The 26,186-nt window shown below is 43.6% G+C and overlaps 1 protein-coding gene across 1 annotated transcript in view; it reads left to right on the top strand.

The window, feature by feature from the left end:
• The window catches only part of atrnl1a (attractin-like 1a), a 182,918-nt gene that overhangs the window by 9,682 nt on the left and 147,050 nt on the right, over nt 1-26,186 (top strand). The window contains exons 2-10 of the mRNA XM_061087743.1: nt 12,199-12,282; nt 14,573-14,686; nt 15,587-15,715; nt 17,093-17,301; nt 20,410-20,584; nt 21,044-21,131; nt 22,639-22,885; nt 24,533-24,716; nt 25,892-26,046. Coding sequence (XP_060943726.1) covers nt 12,199-12,282; nt 14,573-14,686; nt 15,587-15,715; nt 17,093-17,301; nt 20,410-20,584; nt 21,044-21,131; nt 22,639-22,885; nt 24,533-24,716; nt 25,892-26,046 — 1,385 coding nt within the window. The remainder of the gene's footprint in view (nt 1-12,198; nt 12,283-14,572; nt 14,687-15,586; nt 15,716-17,092; nt 17,302-20,409; nt 20,585-21,043; nt 21,132-22,638; nt 22,886-24,532; nt 24,717-25,891; nt 26,047-26,186) is intronic.

The raw sequence follows: 26,186 nt of genomic DNA, 5'->3' as shown, positions 1-26,186 counted from the left end.
AGGAGATAAATAAAGTCACACACACACACACATACACACACCTGGTGATAACAGCGTCTGAGCCTGAGGGCGAACAGTCTTTTTGTCACGTCCCGTCACTTTCTGCCAGGTGGTCAGAGCCTCATTTTCAGTGCAGCTGAGCTCGGCATCACCTGAGGCTGTTATTGTGCTCGGCTGCGTCGTTTTTCCACCTGTTTTTGTGGCACTTGAAAACATCACAACAACACAACACACAGCCCCATTACATCCTGATGCTCAGATAAGATGCTTCACCTCAGACTGTGTGTGCATCGCTGTCAGCCGGAGGAAACACACATAGAGAAATAAGCTGTAATGCTAAAAGTGAAAGAAGAAAATGATAATGAAAACCACATGCTTTTTGATTGTTGGACTAGAACACAGTTAAAAGCTGTATTCAGACCTGCATTGAAGTTCTGACACTTTTCCTTTTGTTGATGTGAGCAACCACATGAAACAATCATGAGAAATATCACACACACAAGCAAACAAAATTATGCCAATCAATTAGAAAACTGTGCCGCACACGGTGCTAAAGAAGCAGTTCAGTTCCCATCAGTCCCATACTTCTGATCTAGAAAGAGGCCTTGTTGTCCTGAACGCCTCCCGAATTCGTTTTCTGCATCCAAACTTGAACCAGACTGACCTTTGACCCCACCGCACGGATCACTGCTCCGCTGGTGCCTCTGTCAGGTCAGCCGTGGAGAAGAATGGACGAGGAAGACAAACATTTCTGTGTGACAGATTTTTCTCTTCCTGGGGGATTATGTAACTGTGCTCTCCCACCTCAACGGGGCATGGGGGGGGAGAGATACGGGATTTACATTTCCGTACAGTAATCTGTAGCATCCTCGTTAGCGGCGCTGAAAGACCATTAATGTTTTATGTAATGCTCTTCATCGTACGCTCTTCCTCCCTGTGTGTCGTTATCATCGGGACAAAAGCAACTTTGTGTGAGCTGCAGGTTTAGTTCATGTTCTGAATGCCGGTGTGAATGTGTGTCAGGGAGCATTCAGGGCTTAGCAGGCCTGCGTTGGGTGTGGTGTGGGGATTTTGTGCGTGTGTGTGTGCATGGATGTGTGCCAAGTACAGGAAACCATCCCATAATATGACAGAGAGGCTGACAACATGGGATAGTGATTGCAGTTGGCATGGCGACGCTCTGCAGCCCTGCTACACACAATAATGTTTTAATGCGGACCACATGTGATGGGGCTTAGCATAGGGGCGGACGCACACACACACACACACACACACACACACACACACACACACACACACATTCCTTCTTCTCCAGCAGGCTGTTGGATTATGTCAATGAGACAAAAATATAAAAACAAACTATATAGAAATACAAAGATGTTTCAGAATAAAAGAGCAAAAAACTGACTTTTAAAATGTACTTTTAAAAATCCATCAAGAGGGGAAACATGAATGGTTCTGATTCTCCAGTGAGAGAATGGGTTTGAACCTTACACTGCACAACTGGCACCTTTCTGCAGCAAACTCATGCTCCACATTGCACTGGGAGTCCGTCAGTCTCTCATCTGGGTGTTGGATTTCAAAATTCACCAGGGATTGAACCCACACCCTCGAAAAGTTTCCAAAACACTCTCCTATCACCCGGAGCCATTTGGCCGGTCACCTCTCAGATGACTTTCTTCGGTCTGAGGTGGAGAACCAGCCTCCAGGCAGAATATGACCCATGACACGGTTTGAATTGGCAGTTATGAAGAAATATCATGAAACAGACGAGTAACATGTCAGATCATGGCTGTAGCTGTGGCTCAGGAGGTAGAGCGGGTCGTCCACTAACTAGAAGGTCGGTGGTTTGATCCCCAGCACCTTTAGATGAAAGGATGAGTGTGAGTGTAGAGCACTTTGAGTTTGTTTACTATTCACGTTCCGGGTGAAGGAAACCAACATGTAGCTGTTACACATCACTGTTCACGTGTTGGACTTTGCAGAGAAATTGACAAAATAAAAATCTGTAGTAAAAGAGAAATGAAAGAAGTTTGCCTCCTTTGTTGTGAAGTGCTCGCGGTGATGGAAAAGATCTCGAGCCGTCGTTACTTGGGCTCCAAACAGTTGAAAAGACACTAAGAAAAACGTTCCCCTCCTATTTCCTCAGTGAACCTATTAGGAATCAAACCCACGTCCTCAATATTTGTCAGCGCCTCTGAGTGTTTTCTGGACTTATGAATTCAGCACAGCACCTGAGGATTAAACCAGGATTTCAAACATTAAAAATGCTCCTAACACCCGCAGCTGTTTTGACCGCTCGACGCACCCGAGCGAAATGTATTTTGCATCCCAGCGACTGAACGTCCTGCGACCTCCGGTGAGATAGAAGCAGGCGGCTAAGTTATGGAAGGTAATGAGGTGGAAGAGTTTTTGAGTTAGTCGGCTGTGGCTCGGTGTCGACACTCGGCCACGGGACCTGAACTGGCTCCGAAAATCAGAGAAGTGGAAAGAAGAAGAGGGGGAAAGGGATGGGGGAGATGAAAAGCTGAGGAAGAAAGAGTCTGAGAGAGTCCGTCCTCCTCCGCTATCACACACAGCAGCTGCATATCGATGCAGACATCCATACACATGAGATGACTTTACCCGTCTGCCTCAGTGGGATGTGAAAGTCATATTCAAATAGTGCTCCTCCTCGTGTTTGAGTAAACAGCTGCTCCTCCTCCCTCCTCTCCATCCTCTTCTCTCCTTCCTCCTCATCTCGATGGGAACGTGGGGCTTTTTTCAACGATTCATTAAACAAATGCTCTTTGGATAAAGTTAAGGCTCTAGATGGAGTTTGGGTTCGGGACAAGCAACTTTCTCCGGATGCTTTTCTGAAAGAGTCGAGGTCACAGTCACACCAACAAGCTAAATGTCAGAGGAAGAATTTGTACACGAGCATCGCTGCTTCTGTGGAGAATCGGAGAAAGTGAAAAAGCATCCGTTTTTCTTGAAGAGTCTTTGAGGAGCTGATAATTTACATAGTAGAAGATATTTAAAAAACACAAAGGACACAACAAGTAATTTCTTGTTGAAATCAAATTTGAATCTCCGGCCTGCGACACAAACATCCGTCTTAACTCAACATGTTTGTGTTGGATCACTGCAGAGTTCTACATAAATAATATATTTAGTATCAATAGAAGTACTACTATAGCTGCATATATCACAATATGTAAATGTGCAACATGAACTGAACCTCTTCAATTTCCTCTCCTGTTCTCTTTACTCTTTCCTTCCCTCCTTTTCGCTTCCACTTCCATTTTTTCCTCTTCTCGTTTCATCCATTTGATGGTATTCTTTCCCCTTTTCTTTCTCCTCTCCTTCTTTCTTTCACCTTTGTATCATTCTGTTACTCTCCTCTTCTCCTCCTTTACTGCCTCTTGTTTGCTCCTGTTCTGTTTAGATGTGCCATGTTCCCATTAGCTTCGTTTTGACCTTATTTGAGGAGCAGGAGCCATGTGAGGGTTGTGTGTGTGTTTGTGTGTGTGTGAGTGAGTGAGAGAGCAGGGAAGAGAGAGAGAGAGATGTTGGTGGGGGCTGGCGATGAATGATGTGCTGGTGTGAAAGCCATTGGACCGCGACTATACTGTAGGTGATAGAGACCCAGTAACATCAATCACACACACACACACACACACACACACACACACACACACACACACACACACACACACACACACACACACACACACACACACACACACACACACACACACACACACACACACACACACACAAACACACACACACACACACACAATCTCTCTCTGCCCTCGTTATTCCCAGTAGTCTGGCTTTTCTTGATTTTTAATAAAGGATATCTGCAGAGAAGGTCAAGGTTATTCAATTGTTGGTCATTCATCTCCTCTTTGTGCTCTCCCTCCACACACACAGACACACACACACAGATGCATGAATGCACACACACACACACTCACACACACACACATACACACACACATCAGGGATCTCTCAATCTTCACTAGTGGCCCTGGCTCTGTGACTCCTGCATCAATGCGTGTTTGTGTGTGTGTGTGTGTGTGTTTAGGTTTGCTTATTTGTGTGTGCGTGTTTGTGTGTGCGTGCTTGTCGGTGTGAACAATGCAGCCGTCCCTTTTCAATTGTCTGCTTATCCATCACCTCCTTTATGTAGTCATGCCGCTGTGTTCAGTGCATTTTATCCAGCGAGAGAGTTTCACAGATCACATCACTTCCTGTTTTATCAGGAGACACTTTGGACTCGACCCAAACACAAATGGAATCTGGATGAAGGGCGAGTGGTGATAATAGTGCGACCGTGCACGTACAGTAACGTATGGATTAAACAATGAAGGATCAACCCACCATCACCCACTGGTTAGTGAGCCGCTGTTTGGAAGTAGTGCTATAGTGCAAGTACAAGTAAATACAAGTAATAAGCTAAACCCTGAATATGAGCAGAATATATATATTTTAAAGTTCCGTACGACATATGTCGAGAACCGTTCATCTAATCAGCTTCACACTTGTCATGTGTATCTTCAAAGGTCGAATTTGGTGCGTTTGGACACATGATACGTTGAATATTAGTACATTTTGAATACGTTTAGTGTTTTGTTGAAATCTGTTGGGTCAGTTTTTGGGTTTCAGATGATCAGATTTGGTTATAAAAGTGAGCCTGACGTGTGCTCGACTGTTTGGCTTTGGCGGAGGTGAGCACTCTACTAAGTGCTATTCTAGTATTTTCTAAAATAAATCATTTAATACATGCTTTTAAATCATGTTTGCCGAAGGCAGGGCCCCTCACACAAAGTTAAAACATGCACAGGATGAAATGATAAAACAGGAAGTGATGTGATCTGTGAAACTCTCTCGCTGGAGTGTATTTCTTTCTTCATAGTTTAACAGGACATTCTCAACTCTCAGCTGATCGGAGAAACATCTTTGATTAACCCCCTCTCTTCTTCTTCATCTCTTGTTATTGAAGCGATATCAGCAGAAGTCCAACTGATACACAAACTCTTTGTACCTGAGCGGATCGTGTTTTTGAAATGCAACGTGACTGGCAGACCGGTGATAGCAGCTCCTTTAATCTGCCGTATTAATGGATTCAGATGAGAGCAGCAGCCTCTTCTCTCCCTTCAGATGAACAGATCAGTGCTGGGGAGCCAGGCTGCAGCAGCAGAGCCAGAGAATCACAGGAGATTTCAACTTATTAAGGAGGGTTCGACCGGCCTGAGATCAAGTTCCAGTGTTTTACATTGTTGTGAACTTTACTGGATCCTTTGAACGAGTCGCTGCCGTGTGCCTTGTTTCTAAATATGGTCATCTAAGAGGATATAGCAGAGGAGTGGTGTTGTTCTTGGGTGAATTTCAAGCATGTGTGCGTGTGTGAGGAGATGTTTGTGAAGTGAAGTCACTCCTGGACTTCATGGTGAAGTTTGAGAGGCGGGACGCAGAGTGAAGGGTGAAGGGTTAAGGCCGAATGAAAACACGTCGGCTGAAGTTCACGGCTCGTGGCTGTTATTGTGTTTCTCTCTCGTATGAATGTGTCACACTCAGTGAATAACTGCATCGCTGCAGCTGAGGAGACGGAGAAAGAAAATCAATGCAGACCGGCACTGTTTTCATGCTTCCTGTGAAACGCTGTGACCTGCAGCTTCGATAACTTAATTTTCCTCTTTTGTCTCAGGGAAGGGGGGGGGGGGGAGTCAGTGTCACTGCTCAGTCTAGACACGTCACCGCTGTTACTCCGTAAAAGCCAAGACCGGTGTAATTTGATTTTCTGACTGTTGCCATTAGAGCCCATTAAATCCTAAATCCGTCTCTCTGGGACACGGTGGAGTAGAAGTCCAGCCCCGTCACTGAGTTAACCTCCAGCCTGTGGGCAAAGCCTCCTGGGAGAAGTAGTCTTTGAATGCCAATGAGATACGAAGGGAGTTCCAGCCTGACGAGGAAAAACCCTCATCTTCTCTCTTCCAACAGAACCTCGTCGCTGAAGCTTTTTTCAGGCACAAACTCTAGAAAACTTCTCGACCATTGGGTCTGGACATTCTCCGCAAATTGTCTTTTACATATGAAGACCACAGCAGGAGATTGTGCTGGTCGGTAAATACTGTAAATAAAGATGGACAACGTGTCTCCAGCAGTGTTAATTTCGTTGACGATAACGATAACGAAAAATATTCGTTAACGCCCCTTTTCCCATGACTAAGACGAGATGAAGACGTAACGAAATGGATCTTTGAAAATAAAAACTATGACGAAATCTATTTTAATTTTCGTTAACGAGACGAGACGAAACGAAAATGTTGGCGGTTGACTAAGTCACAACAATTTTTAAAAACATAATCGTATCAGGCCGTCATGAAGTACCCGGAGCGGCGAGTGTGTGTGTCTGTGTGTGTGTGCGTGTGTGTGTGTGTCTGTGTGCTGCCAGACAGCGCTACGGTCCCGAGGCTCCGCCCCCGCGCACTCGCTCAGAGAGACAGTGAGATCAGAGCTCGTTCACATGGAGCAGCCGGTCACTGACTCACCTGCTTCTTAACTATGGAAACAGTGAAAACACAGAGTTCCTCTGGTCTCAGCTGCTCTGAGATCAGCGCCGCAGCTTCTGGATCAGAGCAGAGGCTGCAGCTGGTTTCTACCGAGCTCCAGCTTCTGTGTCCGCCTCCAGTCTGATCTGCTTACACTTTTTGTTTTCACATTTCGCCAACGCCAACTAAAGAGGGAAGAGGGGGCAAAATGGCTCTTTTGATAGTAAAGGTTGCCGACCTCTGCTATAGACCTATAGGAGGGACATCTAATGGACAACCTAAGTACTGCAAGCTAGACTAGTACGCAGTTGTAGACACAACACAGGGGGTCCCTGGACCTGAGAAGGGAAGATAAGGAGATTAATGTGGCTATTAAATGTGACTAAAACTAGACTAAAATGTAATTTGTTTTCGTCGACTAAAACTAGACTAAAATGTCATTTGTTTTCGTCGACTAAAACTAGACTAAAATGTAATTTGTTTTCGTCGACTAAAACTAGAGGATAAAAATGACTAAAACTAGACTAAAACTAATTTGCATTTTCGTCAAAAGACTAAGACTAAGACTAAATCAAAAATAGCTGCCAAAATTAACACTGGTCTCCAGTTCCTCCAACAATTGAACTATTGGTTTGGTCCATGTCCCATCTGCTTACCTGGAGGAGGCAACATATTGGGTTTTTTAATCTCTCACTGGAAATTGGGATCATCTTCATCTTGTCTTAAGAGGAAGAAGATGTTTTGTGTGTTTCCGTTATCGGTGCACGTGACAGCAGGTGAAAGAGTCAGAGCCGGGCTGAGGCTTGACGCTCAGCCTTCGGTGGGAGAGAGAGAGAAACTGAAAGAGGAGATTTCTCCCGACGCCACCTGACGCTACGAGGATCCGTCTCTCTTTCTCTTCCCCGTGTCTCTATCCACCCATCTCACGCTCTTTCCATCCATTTGTCTGTCTATCCCTCGTGCATCTGTCTTCTGTACACCATCAATTATTCACCCGCAGCAGATGAATATTTCAAAGGGTGCTGGACGCTCTTCCTCCATACCTCATCCCCTCGTCCCCGTCTCTCTCTTTTATCTCTTTGCTCTCCCCCGTCTTCCTCACCCTCCTTTTCTCTCACCTTTCGATTCTGTGCCTCCTCATCCTCGGCCCCCTTCACCCTCTCATGCTTCTCTGTGGAATCTGTTAAAGATGTGACTTTAGCCCCTTACTGCAAACTCGTCTCCACTCACTATTTATAACCTGTGTGTGTGTGGGTGTGTGTGTGCGTGTGTGTGTGTGTGTGTGTGTGTGTGTGTGTGTGTGTGTGTGTGTGTGTGTGTGTGTGTGTGTGTGTGTGTGTTTGTCTGATGCCTGCATACGTGCACATAAGGTATAAGTGTGTCTTACCCTCTCCTCCCTTGCCAGGCTGTTTTATTGGGGGGTTTAATGGGCGAGGCGTTGGGGTTTGTTGGGGCTGCAGGAGGCCGCTCCAGTCGGCTCCTCATTAAGAATGAATGGAATCCACCTTCCGTATGTTTTCATAGACAGACTGAGCCTCACTGAATTTTCACTCCCACAGAGTTTTTCACTTAACCAAGAAAACCTGGCAGCAGAGCCACACCGAGGCGTTGTCCCAATTTCACTTCAGTGGGAAGAATAAAGATGTTCTGATACCGACAGCAGCATCAGAAATGCCTCCGATAATCCATGCACCAATCACATACCACATCTTTAATGTAAATTCATCTAACCCAGATAAAACTGCAATTTTCTTTCTCTTGCAAACAGAAACAAAACAGCTGTACTGCCACTGGCCAGAACTGTTTTATAGAGCAATGAAGAACTGTTTATCTTTGAGTGTCAGAAAGGCTTTCATGCTGGAGAGTCCCACAATTCAAAAAGTCACGTGTACTGTATGCCATACTTCAGTTTCGAGGGGTTGTAACTCGTGTTAATTCCTATCTCCAAAGAAACAATTTCTTCAAATTGTCGTCACAAGGTATTTAGTAGATCAACGTTTCTTCATATATTCAAATGCAGAATTAACTATTATCATATCTTCATCACATTCTTTCTGATGCCTGCTCCAAATATTCGTCTGAACTGCATTTATAGACCTACATTTCTAAATAGCTGCTTCTGCTTCTCTGGTTTTCCAGGTTTAGGTCAGTCAGTCTCGAGCGAGTTTTGTAAAGAGCTGCTCACATCGGGAACTTGAGCAGATTAAAGCTTCAGCGGCGTCTCCTCAGAAAGAGAAAATCCTCGGGACGACCTCACAGTTTACAGACGTGGAGCCGAGGGAGGTCGTTGTTCAGTCGCTCTGAGCTTGTTGTTGCTATGCAGCTCAACGATTTTGTGTTGTAGGTTGTCAGACACGTCGGCTGCTTCCACATTAAACAGCATAGCAAATATGTTCAGTTCCCTTTGTGTGCTTCTCATGCTCTGACACCTCCTAAAGCCTGAAAGACTTTTCCAACTGAAACATGCAGACAATCACACCAGGCCGAGCTCTGAGATCCTGGTTCTGTGAAAACCGAGCGTTAACTTTTCCGAAGAGGGTTTCTACTCGGAACTCATCTAGTTTAGCTGCATGTTTCCAACTGAAGCTCGAGACTGGCCTACGGACGTATCCCTCGCCAGCTCTTCCCAAAAACTGTTTGCTATTTATCTGAAGTAGCCCAACAAATCTATAACTTTAATTTGGAGGATTTGCATTGCTTGCTGCGAGATGGTAAATTTGATCTGCAAGCTGCACAGGCCTCCAGACACACAAGGTTGAACTTCAGAGAGGTGCAGAGATTTTCTGAGCCTGCACACCAAAGAACATCAATTGAATTGTGTTAGAAGGTCATGCTTTTTATGTCATTTCAGATTTTTATTCTTGTTTGTCCACATCACTTTAAAGCTGTTAGAGTTCCACCCAAATCTGCTATAAACCTAAATATCCCTCTTCTATAACAATCTTCTTCTGTCAAATACAGAACTAACATGTTTTACTGTTGTTAACAAATTAACTGAGTCATTTCCCAGCACAACAAGTCGAGCATCTCATCTTATAATAAATATATATATTATATATCACTGCAGTCCCAGAAAAGGTTAGAAGACTGTATTAACAGATTCTGTAATAATCATGTTTCATCAGCAGAGAGAAGAGAGAGCAGCGTTTTCATGGTCTCATCAATATCGTCATCGTTGGAGCGCGGCATGAATATTTGTCTTCTAATCTGGGATTAGAGCCAGAGGATCAAACTGCGATCAGCAGGGAGGAGGACAGATAAATGCAGAGGACGGTGGAGGGACAGGAAGTGAAGGAATGAGTGAAAACAGGAGACAAAACAACAAGGGATCTTACGCGTCGGTGAACATATATGAATAAATATATATTAGCTGTGTGTGTGTGTGTGTGTGCGCGTGCTTGTGTTTCATTGGCAGGCTTTACTGTGGCCGTGTCCGGCTGTGCTGCAATCTGTTTGCCCTCCCTCTGTGTCCGTGGCTACAGAGAAGCTCCACATGTGGCCCGACACGCCTTTAATCTCCTGTGCTGGCGGGCGATTGGTGCTGATGATGTTGTTCTCTGAGCTTGTTTGCTCCTTTTCAGGTTCAAAGGTAGATTCTTAGAAAAACAATCCTGTTATTTTACAATCTGCTGGAGGGTTTAAATGTCGGAGGCGTTATGTTTTCAGTTCGTCCGTCTGTCCGTGACATTTACACGACATCTGAAGAACGATTGCAGGGAACATCTCAGAATCTGGTCCAGATGTTCAGTCAGACTCAGAGAAGATAACCAACGTGATGTTTGCAGTTGTCTCTTCTTGGGGACAGCAAGCTCCACCAATCGGAGACGCTGCCACCACACCTGAGGGTTATGGGTTAATAATATCATACAGACTGATGGCTTCTACAGGATCATATAACATCTGGTTAGGATATTACAGCTGATAATCAAAATCTCTGTTCTCAGAAATGAATGTCATTTTTGTTAATTGAGATTTCCTGCCTCACAGCGACAGGGGGAGAGGTTAGTTTAGTTCCTGGAGGTCGATGTTATGCTCGTGGTCACTACCCAGGAGAACACACACATAAGTTGTGTAGGTCAACCAGCTCATAGACTTTATCTTGGTTTATGTGTCAGTGGTTTCATTTTGCTTCAGTCCCAATAAAAGTTACCCTTTTGAAAATTAAAACCCAAATGATCAAAGACCAGAACTCACAATTAGCTTCATGTTATTTATCACGCTGCTCTTTCTGTGATGTGGCGTCATTCCAGTGGGAACACAGAGCCCACAGTGACACACACACACACACACACACACACAGACACACACACACACACACACACACACACACACACACACACACACACACACACACACACACACATAGTAACACTGTTCAATCAGAGACAGGCTGCGATGTCTTCATTGTGTGTCTCTGTGTCTCTCTCTCTCTGTGTGTGTGTGTGTGTGTGTGTGTGTGTGTGTGTGTGTGTGTGTGTGTGTGTGTGTGTGTGTGTGTGTGTGTGTCTGTCTGTGTGTGTGTGTGTGTGTGTTCACTCATTGTTTCCCTCTGCAGCAGTGGATTATTTTGATTGACAGATTTCAGAGTTGTAAACTTGTTGCTGTTATTGAATAATTTGCTCATTCAAGCCTCACATACATTTTCATTTTCATTTTCATTTCACAGAGGAGGTGACGTCATGTGACTCGTGACACAGACGACTTCTCATCAGGCGAACGGCCACAAAATCAAATATTCATACAAATTGTTGTTTTTTAACATTTTCATGAATTGATTTTGAATATTTTTTGACGTGGTGCTGTTTATCATGCACATACATTCCACATGGTGGCTGCCACACACACACACACACAGACAGACACACACACACACACACACACACACACACACACACACACCACACACACACACACACACACACACACACACACACACACACACACACACACACACACACACACAGGAATATGTCATGTTGGTATTGCTATGGCAACAGGGACTTTCACTGTATTAGCTGGAAATTAATGGGATGCCATGTTTTTATCTGCTCACAGGAATATTGTCATTCTACCTCCAGCGTTTCCTTCATACAAGCCTCACGTGTTTCCCCTGCTGGCTGAGGACATACACTACATGTATCAATTAGCATAACTGTCAAATATTGATAAACTTCCGTCTGTGCTGCAGAATGGAGTTAGTGCTTCCCAGCAGCCGGACCAGGGAAACACTATTGAATCAAGCACCTGATGCATTATGATGCTTTGGGTGTAAAGCTGGATATTTGTTAGCTGATAATCAAACACTGGAGGTTTGCTTAGTTTATCATAAATACTGTAAACAGGAGAAAACAACGAGTCTGGGTTTGTTTGGCAATAAATAAATGTTTACAACCACAAATCCATGTTTTTACATTTCGGAATATTAAAAATGGGATAATTATTGACTGTTAGAAGAGCTTGTAGGCAGGTTTATGGGATATGAAGAGATGCAGGCTTTGAAAGTGCTGTAAAAATTTTTAAATACGATATGAGAGGATATGATGTGATGTGTTTTGGTGTCTCAACTGTTATCGTGCTCTGTGACTTTTTGAGCTTATGTCATTTTACCATTATTACAAAATATCAACACTAAACTTGTGTTTCCTGTGGCTTTCTACAGATTAACCGACCTGACAGGTTCCCTCACAGACGGACCAGTGAACTATAAATACAAGACCAAATGCACTTGGCTAATAGAAGGATAGTAAGTATCAGTGTTTTGCTTTTCCCCCTCACCCCATCATTATTCATCTTACTTAGTTCCACTTGGTTAAAAACAGCAATCTTCCCTTTCCTTTTTTTCCCCTGCGTGTTGCTCGGGGCTGTCGGATAAAGAGAGCTTTATTATTGTGCAAATAAAAGGAGTTATTGTGCTCCACAGTTGCTTTGTGCACATTAACTGGACAGAAAAGCAGCTCAGCAAACACACTGATGGCTAAGTAATCATATCTTGAGTCCTGCATGTGGTTTGTTCTGCTGCTGTCGACACGCGACGCCTGCTTGCTCTGAGTGTAACGTATAGAATGCTGCACAACCCTGAGACAACCACACACAGACAACTGCAGAAAAACAACATCATGTGAACAGGAAATTATTTTCTTTAGGCTTTTCCCTGTAATGTGTCCTCAGGAATGTAAGATGGGCTTTGGGGCGAAGAACTGAAGAAGCTCATTATCTTCCGGGAAACGTTAAAGGACAAGCTGTGGTTTAGGAACATATTAAAAAAGATGATTACAAATATATTGAGATGTACTAGCAGCATTTCTAGGAGACAACAAATGGGCCCAATGTGACAAACCACTGAAGGGCTTTTAAAAAACCAGATGGATTACTGTGACATTTGCTGTAGATATTTATGCGGCCTGAGAAAAGAATAGCTGTTGGTGAGTTAGTGCTCGACCAACAGGTCAACATCTCCACATGCAGCTACACAGGACCTCATCCATCACTCTCACATGGGCACTGCAGCAGTTCTGCTACTGTCACTTGTCAGTAACAACATGCGTCTGCACCACAGCCTGAGATTCATCTTCCTTCATACGACAGAGTATCAGGGTCAGTTACAGAAAAAGCATCTTGTTACTTTATACTTTAGTACAAGTTTCAAGAGTTAAAGAATACTTTATATTTGTCTCATCAGCTCCACATCATCATAAGTATCAGGCCTTTGAAAAGATTGTGCTAGAAACTATTGTGAAGAAAGAACCACACAGAAATTGTATAGTGGTCGACTGGGAGGTCAGCGTTGGTTACATCTGCATTCTGAAAATAATCTGATTTTAATATTTTGGATCCAGAAGGAGTGAAACCCCAGAAACCTTTCTTCTAGCCGGTTATTCCTAAAAAAAATTGATTTCTTTATTTGTGAAATATTATGTATTATGTCTCATTAAAGGGACTCTTACCTTTGTTGCATTTTTAGACTTTTTTTGGATAAGGTTAAATTGGTATTAATAAGGTAATGACACTCTAAAATGCAAGACAGACCCACCAGGAGTAAAAACAAACAATTATTTCACTCTCATAATATTTAGTGAAAACTTCAACCAATAAAATTCTTCGGACCGAAGGACCTTATTGGCCGACAGACCTGTCTGTTTGCTGCATGGACATGCAGGTTTTCCGTCTGCTTCTTGTGGCGCATTCGGGCCCGCGTCATCAAGGCATGTGAATGTAAATGTATATAACTTACCGAATCCATTGCTTTGGTAAACAAAAACTCACGTGCGTGCGCGGAGGCAGTAGATTGTAAGTCTGCTTGTAAATAAAGTTTCTTCAAAAAAACACCGCGGATGGGAACGAGGGGGTGGGGCATTGGAGGAAGGCGGGATGATTTGAATGTGCTGTAATTCTCAAATGCAACAAAGGTAAGAGTCCCTTTAAATGACTACTTTATATAATACACATTTTTTTATTCTATTGCCTTTCTTTTATATATTTTTTATTCTCTTGTCTACCTCAATCTGACCTGCCTGCGGCTGTAGAAACTGAATTTCCCCGGCGTGTGGATCAATAAAGTTTTATCTCATCTTATCTTATCTTTAGTCTCTTTCTTCCATATGACCCTAATACTCTGTTTTTTCAGAATCCGAGGTTATCCAGCTTTTGACAAAACAACTGTGTATTTAACTGTGCACAACCTGATCTACTCAAATTTGGTTCTCTTTGCTTTGGACTTGGAGCAACACTGTGTAACACTCACTGAGCAACAGGGTTTATTTTTGTTCGATAAGAGGCAGTGCAGACGTCATCTGTATTTACAGTCTGTGAGGTCAAAACACTGATTGCAGTATTTGTGAGACGTGTTATTCAGAGAAGGAAACACTCCACACCGACTTCACTACAGCACAAAGGTTTCCTGAGGCTCGAGCATGAAACAGTTTATGATCATAACTGCAGAATTCATGAAGTGCATCATAAAAGTGAGGCTCCCGTGAAGTAATAGATATTCATCAATTCTGTTTGTGTCATGTCTGTCTCCTCTGTGTTCTCAGTCCTAATGCAGCACTCAGGCTGCGCTTCAATCACTTTGCCACCGAGTGCAGCTGGGACCACATGTACGTCTACGATGGAGACTCCATCTACGCCCCTTTGATTGCCGTCTTCAGGTAGGCACCTGCTACTCTGAATAGGAGCAAGGTTGCGGGGTGGTGTGTGTGTGTGGGAGGGAGTGGGGGCGTTATGGAAATGACTCAGATGGCCTTTGGCAAAGCTTCAAAAGCGCCAACAAATCTGCACTTGTGCTGTCACATGACTCCCAACAATGGGCCCCGTAATTACCATTGTGCCGCAAATACCACGATAATAGAAAGGAAATATTGCAATTACTCACATCAGCCATGAAAACAGCCTCTCGGTCTGAAGCCTCACTGCATGTATGTTCTCTCTTTCATTTGACACGAGTTCATTGAAAACACTAATAAACCTCAATTTGCAAACCTCCCACTTCCTCCTGGGCTCCACTGAGGTTTATCTCCTGGTGAGGGTTTAGTTGCTCCCACGATACGAGGCGACTAATTAGGTCTAATGCAGGAGAGAAAAAGGATTTGTGTTTTTTAATAAACACAGCTGAGACTGGTTGAGTGTTATTATTTCCAGTAATCTTGCATCATTCAGTATAGATTGGTTGGAGGAAAGAAACAAACAGCTGTAGATGTGGCCGGGAGGAGGTTTGGACTCGGAATCATTATGGGAGAGGGTGGATTTGCATTGCATTTATTAAAGTGCATGTCTCCCATGAGAAATAGACAGGATGGGCAAATAAGCCCCCCCCCCACACTGAAAAACCTCATCAAAATAAATAAAAACGAGATCTGCTCTGAGACGTTATTCCACTTTAAAGCTAATCACGTCCCTTTTTGAGCCGGGTTCCTGAAATGGACTCATTTCATCGTAAAGCTTTCAGACCAGCGCTGATAAAATACAGCTGCATTATAAAATACTTTTTATTATTAGCATTTGACTTCTTCTTCTGTCTCTGTCTCTCTCTCTCTCTTTCCATTCCTCAGCGGTCTTGTCGTGGCAGAGAGCGGCGGCAACGAGACGGTTCCCGAGGTGGTGACGACCTCCGGCTACGCTCTGCTGCACTTCTTCAGCGACGCGGCGTACAACCTGACCGGCTTCACCATCACCTACTCGTACGTGTGATCGTCCGTCAGCTCCCTCAGGGTCGGGCCTAACGACATACACTGACCTGGAGACAGAGCTTTAGAGAGGATGGGTTTCATTTGGAGGGTTAATCGAAGTTAAAACAAAAGTGTTAAGTCTCCGATGATCTAGATTTTCCAGACTAACTTGACTTTAACCCTTCATGGTGGCCATCTTGCTTCTAGGCAGTGGGGGAGGGAACATGTATTACAACGTATTTTCAAGCTTGCGAACATGGCGGCAGTCAAATTTAAGATTTGTTAATACTTGTCAGTACGAACTGTTATTTCATGTTGAATATTTCCGTCTTTTCTTACCACATACTTGGTGAAACTTCTCGTAGTTTTCCCGCTGAAGAGATTTTGTTTTCGGGACAAACCAAAGACTTTGCAGAGCAGCCATCTGCTGTAGTTGTCACAGCCCAGCCGGTCTTAAAACTGCAGGAGAGTTCACGTTTGTTCCGGCCAGAAAAACCAACCGGCTCCTTCGGGTGAGGGCGTGGAGGCAACTCCTGGAACAGCTACTTAAAGTATCGGATGACCGTCAGAAAAACCTCGTTCAAGATAAAATAGTTTGAGGAACATCAGCGAGATGAACGCTCAAATGCTTGAAATCATCAGAGTAATGTTTATTATGCGTAATAAATCCCTGGGTTTTGTTTCCTCACGTACTCGAGAGTCGCTCGTGCAGAAACAGTTTCAGATTAGACGACGTCACAAACCAGGCTGCTTTATGACACCATGAGGAAATGAATGATATGTGTTTGGCTGCAGTGAGGACAGTTAGTACAGTCACACAGCCTCAAGGCTTTTATATCAAACACACACAAGGACACACACACACACACTGAGGGGAGGTAAAGGTTGCCATGACGACCATCTTGTCACATCAGCAGATCAGCTCAACTGAAGGATTGAGGAAGACTTTCCTGCCTCTGGTCCCTGACTCCTCTTCTTCCACCTGTCTGTCACCTTCTGCTGCTGCGACAGATAATCATGTGATTATGATGTAATTCAGGCTCCAAGGTCTAAATGTCCAGTGATCTCATGTTGTAAAAATCCGTGTCTCTTTCTCGTCTTTAGTAGAAAGGTGATTTTATGCAGGGTTAAATAAATGCCTTACGGTACTTCAGGGACTCAACCCCTTTCATTTAATCTATAGTCATTTGACCCATTGTCTAAATACAAATATTGCTTGGTAGAGGTTTAAATAATTTATTGCAAAAATTTGAATGCAAAGAAGCCTTTTTAATGACCTCAGTTAGGATAAATAAGTCCATGTGGGTATGCAAATGAATATGTGTCCGGTTCTCTCAGTTTAACCTTGAAGAACTTCCTGGACTTCCTGTCTAATTGTGTCTCCCTCAGGATAAACTCGTGTCCCAACAACTGTTCGGGCCACGGCAGATGCGGCACGGCCAACCTGGCCTCTGGGCGCGTGTACTGTGAGTGTGAGGACTACTGGAAAGGAGAGGCCTGCGACGTCCCGTACTGCAGAGACAACTGTGGCAGCCCGGACCACGGCTACTGTGACCTGACCGGAGAGAAGCTCTGCGTCTGCAACGACAGCTGGCAAGGTAACGCAGCAGGGACGAGGTGCGGGACGGAATTTTGTAGGGAAATTAGAACGAGAACAAGGACGAAGCGAGGGAGGTTGTAGAGAGACGTCACTCTGTCGCAGCCGATATGGAAATATACGGCTCTGTGGCCGGGAGAGAATGGAATTTGTGTTATTGTAGTTTAAAACTGGACGAAAACCATGGACTGTATATAAAGATGGACGAGGCGTTTCCACTTCCTCCCGCTGTACAAATATACAGCCAAAATATCATGTATACGGCTGCTGCCATCTTGAGCTCATGACGTAATTTGGTCATGAAACCTTGAACATATAACAATATATATTTAGAATTACCAGGTTTGTGAAAGACATATTCATATATATTATTTTTATTATTATTTTATTTATTAATTTGGATTTGGCCTCCCTTTTGGGAACTGTCATGTCGTGTTTCAACAACACTTTGAATGACATGTGATGCTAATACAATATATAAGTATTTCTTATACTTACAGTCTAATCAAGGTTTTTAAGATTCAACCCAGTCATTGTTTACAGGCACATTTAAAGTCCAGTGTGATGAACCTTCACTTGATCATCTGTCACAACGACAAATGTTATTTATCTTCCAAACAGAAACCACATTTCCCTGTCTGTTTTGTTATTCACGTGAAGAGGCAAAGAAAAAGAACGTGACAAAGGGAGTAATAGTCGTCGTGTTTACACTCATGTTATTATTTTTTATGTTATGACAAAAAAAGATGTAATATCCTGGGAAATCTGAGTGGAGCCGAATATACGAGGCCTCATTATTTCTTTATGTTTCATTTGTGAGCTGCTCTCGAAGCAACTTTATGATCCGTGACTTCCTAGTTTCTGATTGACAATAAATTCCACACTTGTGTTCTGCATTTTAAAAAACAAAGAATCTTTCTTGATGCAACCAGATGTTATTGAAAACTCTAATTATGACACTGTAACATTTTGAAATTCTATTGATGAAAATATTGAATTATCTTCTGTCCTGTAGTTTGTGTCCAGCTGTCAAATGAACCAATATTAAATCACAAGGTGAAGCGGTTTTAAATGTAGCCGCACCAGTCATTGTATTCAGATGCGAAGGTGAAGCTGTGCCCTCTCTTGGAAAAACAGTGTAAGCACAAATAGAAACACTGAAATGAGTGAATTCACTTTCAACCCCTGAAATATCCATTTTAATGCTGTTTTACACAATTATAGCTACATTAAAATGACGAACCTGGCTTACTTGTACATTTCTGAAGCTAGTTTCCATCAATGTATTATTCAAAACGTAACTTTTACCTTCACCAATTGATTTTTGGCATGAAATTCTAAATCTATGGAGTCTTAATTGTCTCTCAGAAGACGTGTGAGGATGAATAAAGAATAAATAGCAGCACCGAATGCAATCATCTGAAATTTTGAAGCGTTAAACGATGAATGTATGTATCTGTGATTTGTTTGAGATGAAAACATTCTGGACACAGACACATATTAGAGCCTCGATAGTGAATCACAACATCAGTGTGCAATAGTTACGCACATTAACTGAATTATCTACACAAATTCAGAACCACATTTCAACATATGACTATCTCATAGATGCGCAGATGATTCCTTCACGTCCTTATCCCATGAAATTAATATTTATTTCTGTCTTCTAACCTAGAAAATTAAGGTTGTACATTTATAAAAGTGATGTGAGTATAGATTATATGGTATTATTAAAGTATTATTAACAATTTTAACAGGGTAGTGATCGAATTTAGCAAATATTCCAGACCCGATAATATACAAAAATCAGGTGAAGACATGGGTGAGTGTGTGTGTGTGTGTGTGTGTGTGTGTGTGTGTGTGTGTGTGTGTGTGTGTGTGTGTGTGTGTGTGTGTGTGTGTGTGTGTGTGTGTGTGTGTGTGCGCGTGTGTGTGCGCGCGCGTGTGTGTGTGTGATAATGAATCAGGTGAGCGCAGTCGACTGAGACAGTGCAGGTAATAAAGCTGCTGGTCGCCACAGCAACTGCCGTCTCACAGCAGAATATATGTTTTTGTGTTAATGAAAGGAGGATGTTCTGCCATTTGTCCTCCTCTGCTCATCCCTCCTCATCCCTCCATCCCTTCTCCGTCCCTCCATCCCTTCTCCTCTGCTCATCCCTCCATCCCTCCATCCCTCCTCATCCCTCCATCCCTTCTCCGTCGCTCCATCCCTCCATCTCTCCTCCATCCCTTCATCCCTCCTCTCTGCTCATCCCTCCATCCCTCCTCTCTGATCATCCCTCCATCCCTCCTCTCTGCTCATCTCTCTATCCCTCCATCCCTCCTCCTCTGCTCTTCCCTGCATCACTCCTCTCTGCTCATCCCTCCATCCCTCCTCTCCGCTCTTCCCTCCTCAGAGACATGCAGTTCAGTGAATCAGTGTCTTTTACTCTTTGTTTCTTCTCATGTTTGCATATCGCTCTGGTTTGTTTCCTGCTGAATATTAACCACTGAACTGTTTGGGGCCAAAATGGTGGCAATATTATTTGTGTGTGTGTGTGTGTGTGTATGGAGAGTTGTTTAGCTGTGTCTCACTCTGTTTGTGCCTTTTCAGATTTCTAATCCTTTAAAATATCTGTACTGAGGTTTGTGGACAAACCTGTAAATGTATGTGAATCTGTGTGGATGAATGTGTTTATTTGTTTATTTGTTTGTTTAAATGTGTCAAAAGGTGGAAAAACAGACAGTTTATCAGTTACAACTCAGACAGATCTCACACTGGTTTTACTGCTGTGAGACATCTGCAAATGCATGTGGGGATAAATATATTATTAATAAATTGAAACAATTTAAATATGAATTTACATATAACATATTACATTTCTCTAATGAACAAGTGAACATGTGGCAGAGAAATTAACTAAATAACCACATATACTGCTTCATACAGGCCCCAAATCTGTTTTATCAAACCACTAGGGGGCGCCAAAGTAAAAAAGGAAAACGACCTCAGAATATGTCTCATTCCTATTTTGTTTTGGCTGTGGTTTCTAACCACCGTATGTTTGAGGCTATTAAAATATGTAATTTTAATCTGATGTGTCTCTTCTTCCTCTCTCCTCTTCCTCAGGTCCGGACTGTTCTCTGTCTGTCCCGTCCACCGAGGCCTTCTGGACGCTGCCCAGCGTCAAGCCGTCAGCGCAGTCGTCGGGTCGAGCGTCCCATCAGGCACTGCTGCACGCTGGGCTCATGTGGGTGGTGGGGGGCTACTCCTTCAACTACTCCAACTACCACATGGTTCTCAAGTAAGTGTCGCTCTTGTGAAACTGGAGTCAGGGTCCGAACTCATCCTCAGAAAATATGTTCTTTGATAACCAACCGACTTTTCTGACACCAAAACTTTTCAAACACAGACGTATTTCGAGTCATTTTGAATGGCTGCATTCTATTTAGCTTTTCCACTTCCACGACTCATGCCAACACGCACGATTATTATCCATCCAGTGTCAAATAAATATCTGTAAATATAGGAAATCACTCAAATAACTCACCTGAGAATCATCCTGTTTTCAAACCTTCTTCGGTATTAAAGTTCTCCAGGGATCATTTTCTCAGATACTTCTAAAGTTGCTTATGTCGGCTAAAGAGGCTTCCCCTGCATCTTAAAGGGCCGAAACCTTTGTTAGACGCCAGTGAGCAAAGTTGACTGTAAATGTGATGTCATCGTGTTGAAATCGCTTGCTCTGTTTCCTCTCTCCGTGCAGCTACGACCTGGAGAGCAGTACGTGGGACGCGGTGCCTGTGAGCAGCGGCCCTCTCCACAGATACGGACACTCGCTGGCTCTGCACCAGGTAACACAGCTCAGGCTCTCACTCAGTAACACACACTAACACAGCTCAGGCTCTCACTCTTACAGTAACACACACTAATACAGCACAGTGTGATCGATCCCAGGCAACTTCAGGATCTCTTCTACGTTTCAATAAGGCTCTTCTCTGAGGTGAAATCGTCTCATTTCACATGGTTTAAAGAACATTGTGAAAGAAAAGGCCCCTGAGTCACTTTACCTGTGAAGGCTTGACCTGAATCCTCCGGTCGTCCCTCTATAGATCCGTCAGGTCACAGTTCACAGCATCACATGATGCGTCACTGCCAAATTGTGGGGCTCCTGCTCTGTGTGTGTGGAGGAAGTTGCTTAGTGAAGGACGGTGGAGAGAATGAAGACAAATGTGTGTTCCTCCGTAACGATGCAGAGATCTGAGCCAGAGGAGGTCGCAGTGTCCGACTGGAGATTAGTTGGAGGCAGTAACTCCGACTTGTTTATGGCTCTGGCAGCTCCAAGTTCAATCTCCCACAGAAGAAGGTTTGAGAGGAATCACTTTGTCTCCTTCTCTTGAAACGTCTTAGACGACGGCAGGAAGAGAAACATGCAGGTTTCATTCTGATCTCAGGGAGGAACAGAGACGTCCAGGGAGACTCTTCACCTCTCACCCCCGGATGTCTCTAATGAGACTCGTGTTGAAGCTGCTGACACTGATCTAAATGCTCCATTGCTGCAGATGTGGAGTAAAAGTTTAGATTAAGGAGGGTTTAAAGATGCTGTTGCTAAGTTACCACGTGTCAGGCAAAGCTCTTCCTCTTAGATTTCTGACGTTTTAGCCCCAGATCCTCTTTTAAAATCCTGGGGCAGCGGCCTGTTCTCTGCTGACTCAGCAATTTCCTTCTAAGTACCTTTCAAAGATGTTCTGTTATCGCAGAGCGTCTCCTCCAATAATTTAAACTTTAATTCACTGTCACAACTGTTGTCATTTAATTCTGAGGATTTTGGGACCTACTTGTTTTAATTGCTGCCTTATGAAGCACTTTGTAATCTGGATTATTTAAAGTGATGATATTTATATGTAAATTCATGTAAAAGGTGTCGCTTCAGATGAAACTTGTTCATAAAGTTTAAGAAGTTAAAATGTGCAGGTCTGATCATTTGGCAGCCGAGCTAAGCTCTGGGTCTTTGTTAACTGATATGAAAACTTTTATTTTACAAAATGGACCAAGCACAAAAGATTAATATTTATATTTTACATTAAAAAAATTAAAGTTCAATTTATTCGTTTATAATAATTTATAATAAAGTTTATGGTCAAACCTCAATTACAATTATTTGTAAACATCTTATGAAGCATTGACAACATTTTTATAATTCATGTATTGTGTGATATATCTGATATTTTTTACTCAGTATCGTTGGTCACAGCGTCGGTCGGCTCTGGTCTCATCCCTCAAAATATCAAACTCTCATTATGCTCAACATTTATGCTCAAAGTATCCCACGCTGACCTCTCTGTGTTTCTCCTTCTGCAGGATGACATCTACATGTTTGGCGGGAAGCTTGAATCCGGATCCGCCAACGTGACCGACGAGCTGTGGGCCTTCAACATCCCCCGACGCACGTGGTCGCCACGGAAACCCGCCCCGCCTCCTCCCTACGCCCTGGAGGGACACTCAGCCCACGTGGTGGAGCTGGCCGCCGGCGAAGCGGTGATGCTGATCTTCTTCGGCTACTCGCCGGTTTACAGCTACATCAACAAAGTTCAGGAGTACAACTTCAGTGAGTTCACCTGCTGAAAACCTGACACAACTCTTTGAAAAGTGATTTTCATTTGGAATAAAATCTGTATCTCACCCTGATGACATATTGTATATTACTTATATATTTGTCTTTATATGCTGGTTATGGTCCTAACCCTCCATGTACAGATACACAGCTGCTGTTAGTTGCTTAGCCAGTAGATGGCAGTGTTGTCCAGCTCAATAAACCAGCAGCTGAAATCTGAGGAAAAACACACACACACACACACACACACACACACACACACACACACACACACACACACACACACACACACACACACACACACACACACACACACACACACACACACACACACACACACACACAAACACACACACACACACACACACACACACACACACACACACACCGTCATTAAGAAGATGTGCAGGATAAGACAATGATTAATGAATCCTCTTCGTTCCCTCACTTTCGTTCTCTTCATCCTCCTTCTCTCCCTCCTTCTCCTCTTCTTCATTCCTCCTCCTATATCTACCTTCATCTCTCTCCTCTCATCCCCGGCCTCGCCCCCTCCGACCCCCCTCTGTCATCCCTCCTGCTCGGCCTCCGTCATCTCCCTCACCTCTCACCCCCCCCCCCCCCCCACATGTCCGTCACTTTCATCTTCACCCACCTCCGTGTCCTCTCTCTCTCTGACGGTGTCACGGCTGCACCGAGCGTCATCGGGCCTCAGAGGCGGCGCTGGAGAGATGAACGGAGGCGAAGTGAAAAATATGTGATAAAGGGATTTAATGACCACTCAGAGAAGCAGGTTTGCAGCAATTAGCTGCCAGGAGTTGAGATAAGAGTAGACCTTCTTCTGCTCCACTCTCTCTCTATCACCCATTCTCTTGTTCTTTCCTGCTCCTTTTCTCTCCTGGCCTGTGTGCTGTTGTCGGCTCCTGACTTCCTTTATCTTTACCTTTTATTTCATGTTTGATTTCTCAATTCTGTGTATTTCAGTTAAACTTTAAAGACACATTTGAGTGATATTTGAAATTTAAACAATTTACCAATCCAATAATAAACAACTGTTTATTATTGGATTATTATCTTATTTTCTTCTCTTTCTTACAAATTTATTACATTTGAGGAACAAAACAACCTCGACAACTTACAAAACCGTTCGGTGTTCAGACCTTAAAATGATTTAAGTATTTCATGGTGATATTCTTCCTCTGAGTAGTTTCCAGGTCCTTTTGTGTCTCAGCTCCTCTCAGTGCTCCTCCTGGTCTCGGGGGGGGGGGGGGTTTCCTTGACATTTTCTCTTTCTTTTGAAGTTCCTCCTCCTTCCGAGGCTTTATTTGTTGTGTGGTCTTCTCCTTTTCAGACGCCGCTCGGCTGATGTAATCCCTGCCTGTTTTTATTAGGATCTTCTGTGCGCCTGCATTAATCTGTTTGCATCACACTGGTCTAATAAAAGGCTTTTAAATTCAGTAAACTCTCATTTCCTCTGGCCCCCACTCCCTGTTTGGCTCCGTGCTTCTCTCTTCCCTCGCTCCATCTCACCTCCGGAATTAAAAGTGCTTTGCTTTCTGGCACAATAGTAGAAAAAACAGACTTGCCAAAGCCACCGAAACTTTGTCTTTCAGTGATCGTGTCTTTCTGCTCTGTGTGTCTCAGGGTTGAACTCGTGGCAGGTTGTGTCGGCCGGCGGCGCGGTGGTCCAGGGGGGATACGGCCACAGCAGCGTGTACGATGAGTCCAGCGGCTGTGTTTTCGTTCACGGGGGATACAAGGCCCTGAACAACAACAAGTACGGTCTGGTGGACCACATGTACCGCTACCACGTCCCCAGCAGGACATGGTGAGAGCTCAGGGAATAAAAACTCAGAAAACTGATTCAACATTCGTCTGACAGCTGATTATTGGTCGAGCTTCAGATTTTACATTCTACATGAACTTTTTAAATATTACTTCCACCTCTTGCCTTTATAAACATTAAGTTATAAGTTATTTCAGTTAAATTACATGTTTAAACGCAGCTTGTTTACTTAAACTGAAGTGAATCTGTGAATTTACTTCAGTGGCTTTCTCTCATAAACAGTGATGCAATTCAATAATGTGATTCCTCTTAAAATTTAAATTTAAATATTAACATGTTTTTTCTGTGTTATGCAGCTATGATAATTTCACTTTACCACATAAAATAACATATATGTATACATAATGTGATCAAATGAGCAGTGGCACAGTGATGATGTTTAGAATTATCATGTGGGCCAATCAGAAAGCAGAGATGAGCAGAGCTGAGGAAGTGTGAGACTAGAAGGAGACAGGAGGCGTGACCTCCGACGACCTCGGGCTGATGGATGAGTGAAAGAGGAAGCTCGGCTCCATCAGTCTCTCCTCCTCACTCACTCTCATGTGACCTGCTGACCGACTGGAATCAGCTGTCGGAGTCAGGCGTCACTTTGCCTCTGAAATTCCCAGACGGAAACATCGCTGGTTATTTCAGTTATTCAGGAGATCATCTCTGCTCCGTCAGCAGAAAGCTGGATGAAGTTATGAACATGACGTCTCTGTTGTGGTTTAAATCTCGTCCAGTGTCAGCTTCTACTTGTCTTCAGCAAACAAGAAACTCAGAGGAGTCTCACATCAGTTCTAATCGATTCTGATCAGTTTTTATCAATGAAGACGTCTCAGTGTTTTCCTCTCAGAGCTGAGAGAGAGAGAGAGTCTGTGGTAAAAGTAACTTTCTGCTGTAAATGAAGACGCCAGAGAAAGTCCCCACAGTTGGTCTCACTATGTGACCTTTGACCTCTGAGGTCACACGCTGCAGACTGAGACCTCCTACCATGTCTGTGTTTAGTGTCTCTCTGTGTGTGTGTGTGTGTGTGAAGTATGAAGGGGCAGTCACCACGTTGGAGGTCACAAACTCAAATGCCATCAATAACCTTGCTCCACAGAAATAAAATCAAACACACAACTGAGAAATTCACATGTGTGTGTCTGTGTGTGTGTGTGTGTGTGTGTGTGCAGGTTGATCCTCAGAGAGAGTGGTCTGGCGCGACACCTCCACTCGGTGGCGCTGCTGAGCGGCACAGTTCTGGTTTTTGGGGGAAACACTCACAACGACACGTCGCTAAGCAACGGAGCCAAGTGTTTCTCTGCTGACTTCCTTGCTTACGACATCGGTAAGTCTTATAATATATTATAATCACACACACACACAGGCAGGCTCTGACTACTCTACTTGATGGAGGAGTGACTGAGGTAGAGGAGTGAGTGAGGAAGAGGAGTGAGTGAGGTTTAGGAGTGTGTGAGGTAAAGGAGT

Source organism: Limanda limanda, chromosome 15, assembly GCF_963576545.1.
Source record: "Limanda limanda chromosome 15, fLimLim1.1, whole genome shotgun sequence".
Classification (NCBI taxonomy): Eukaryota; Metazoa; Chordata; class Actinopteri; order Pleuronectiformes; family Pleuronectidae; genus Limanda; species Limanda limanda.
Note: the sequence above shows the minus strand (reverse complement) of the source record. Positions and strands in the feature narration are given on the sequence as shown.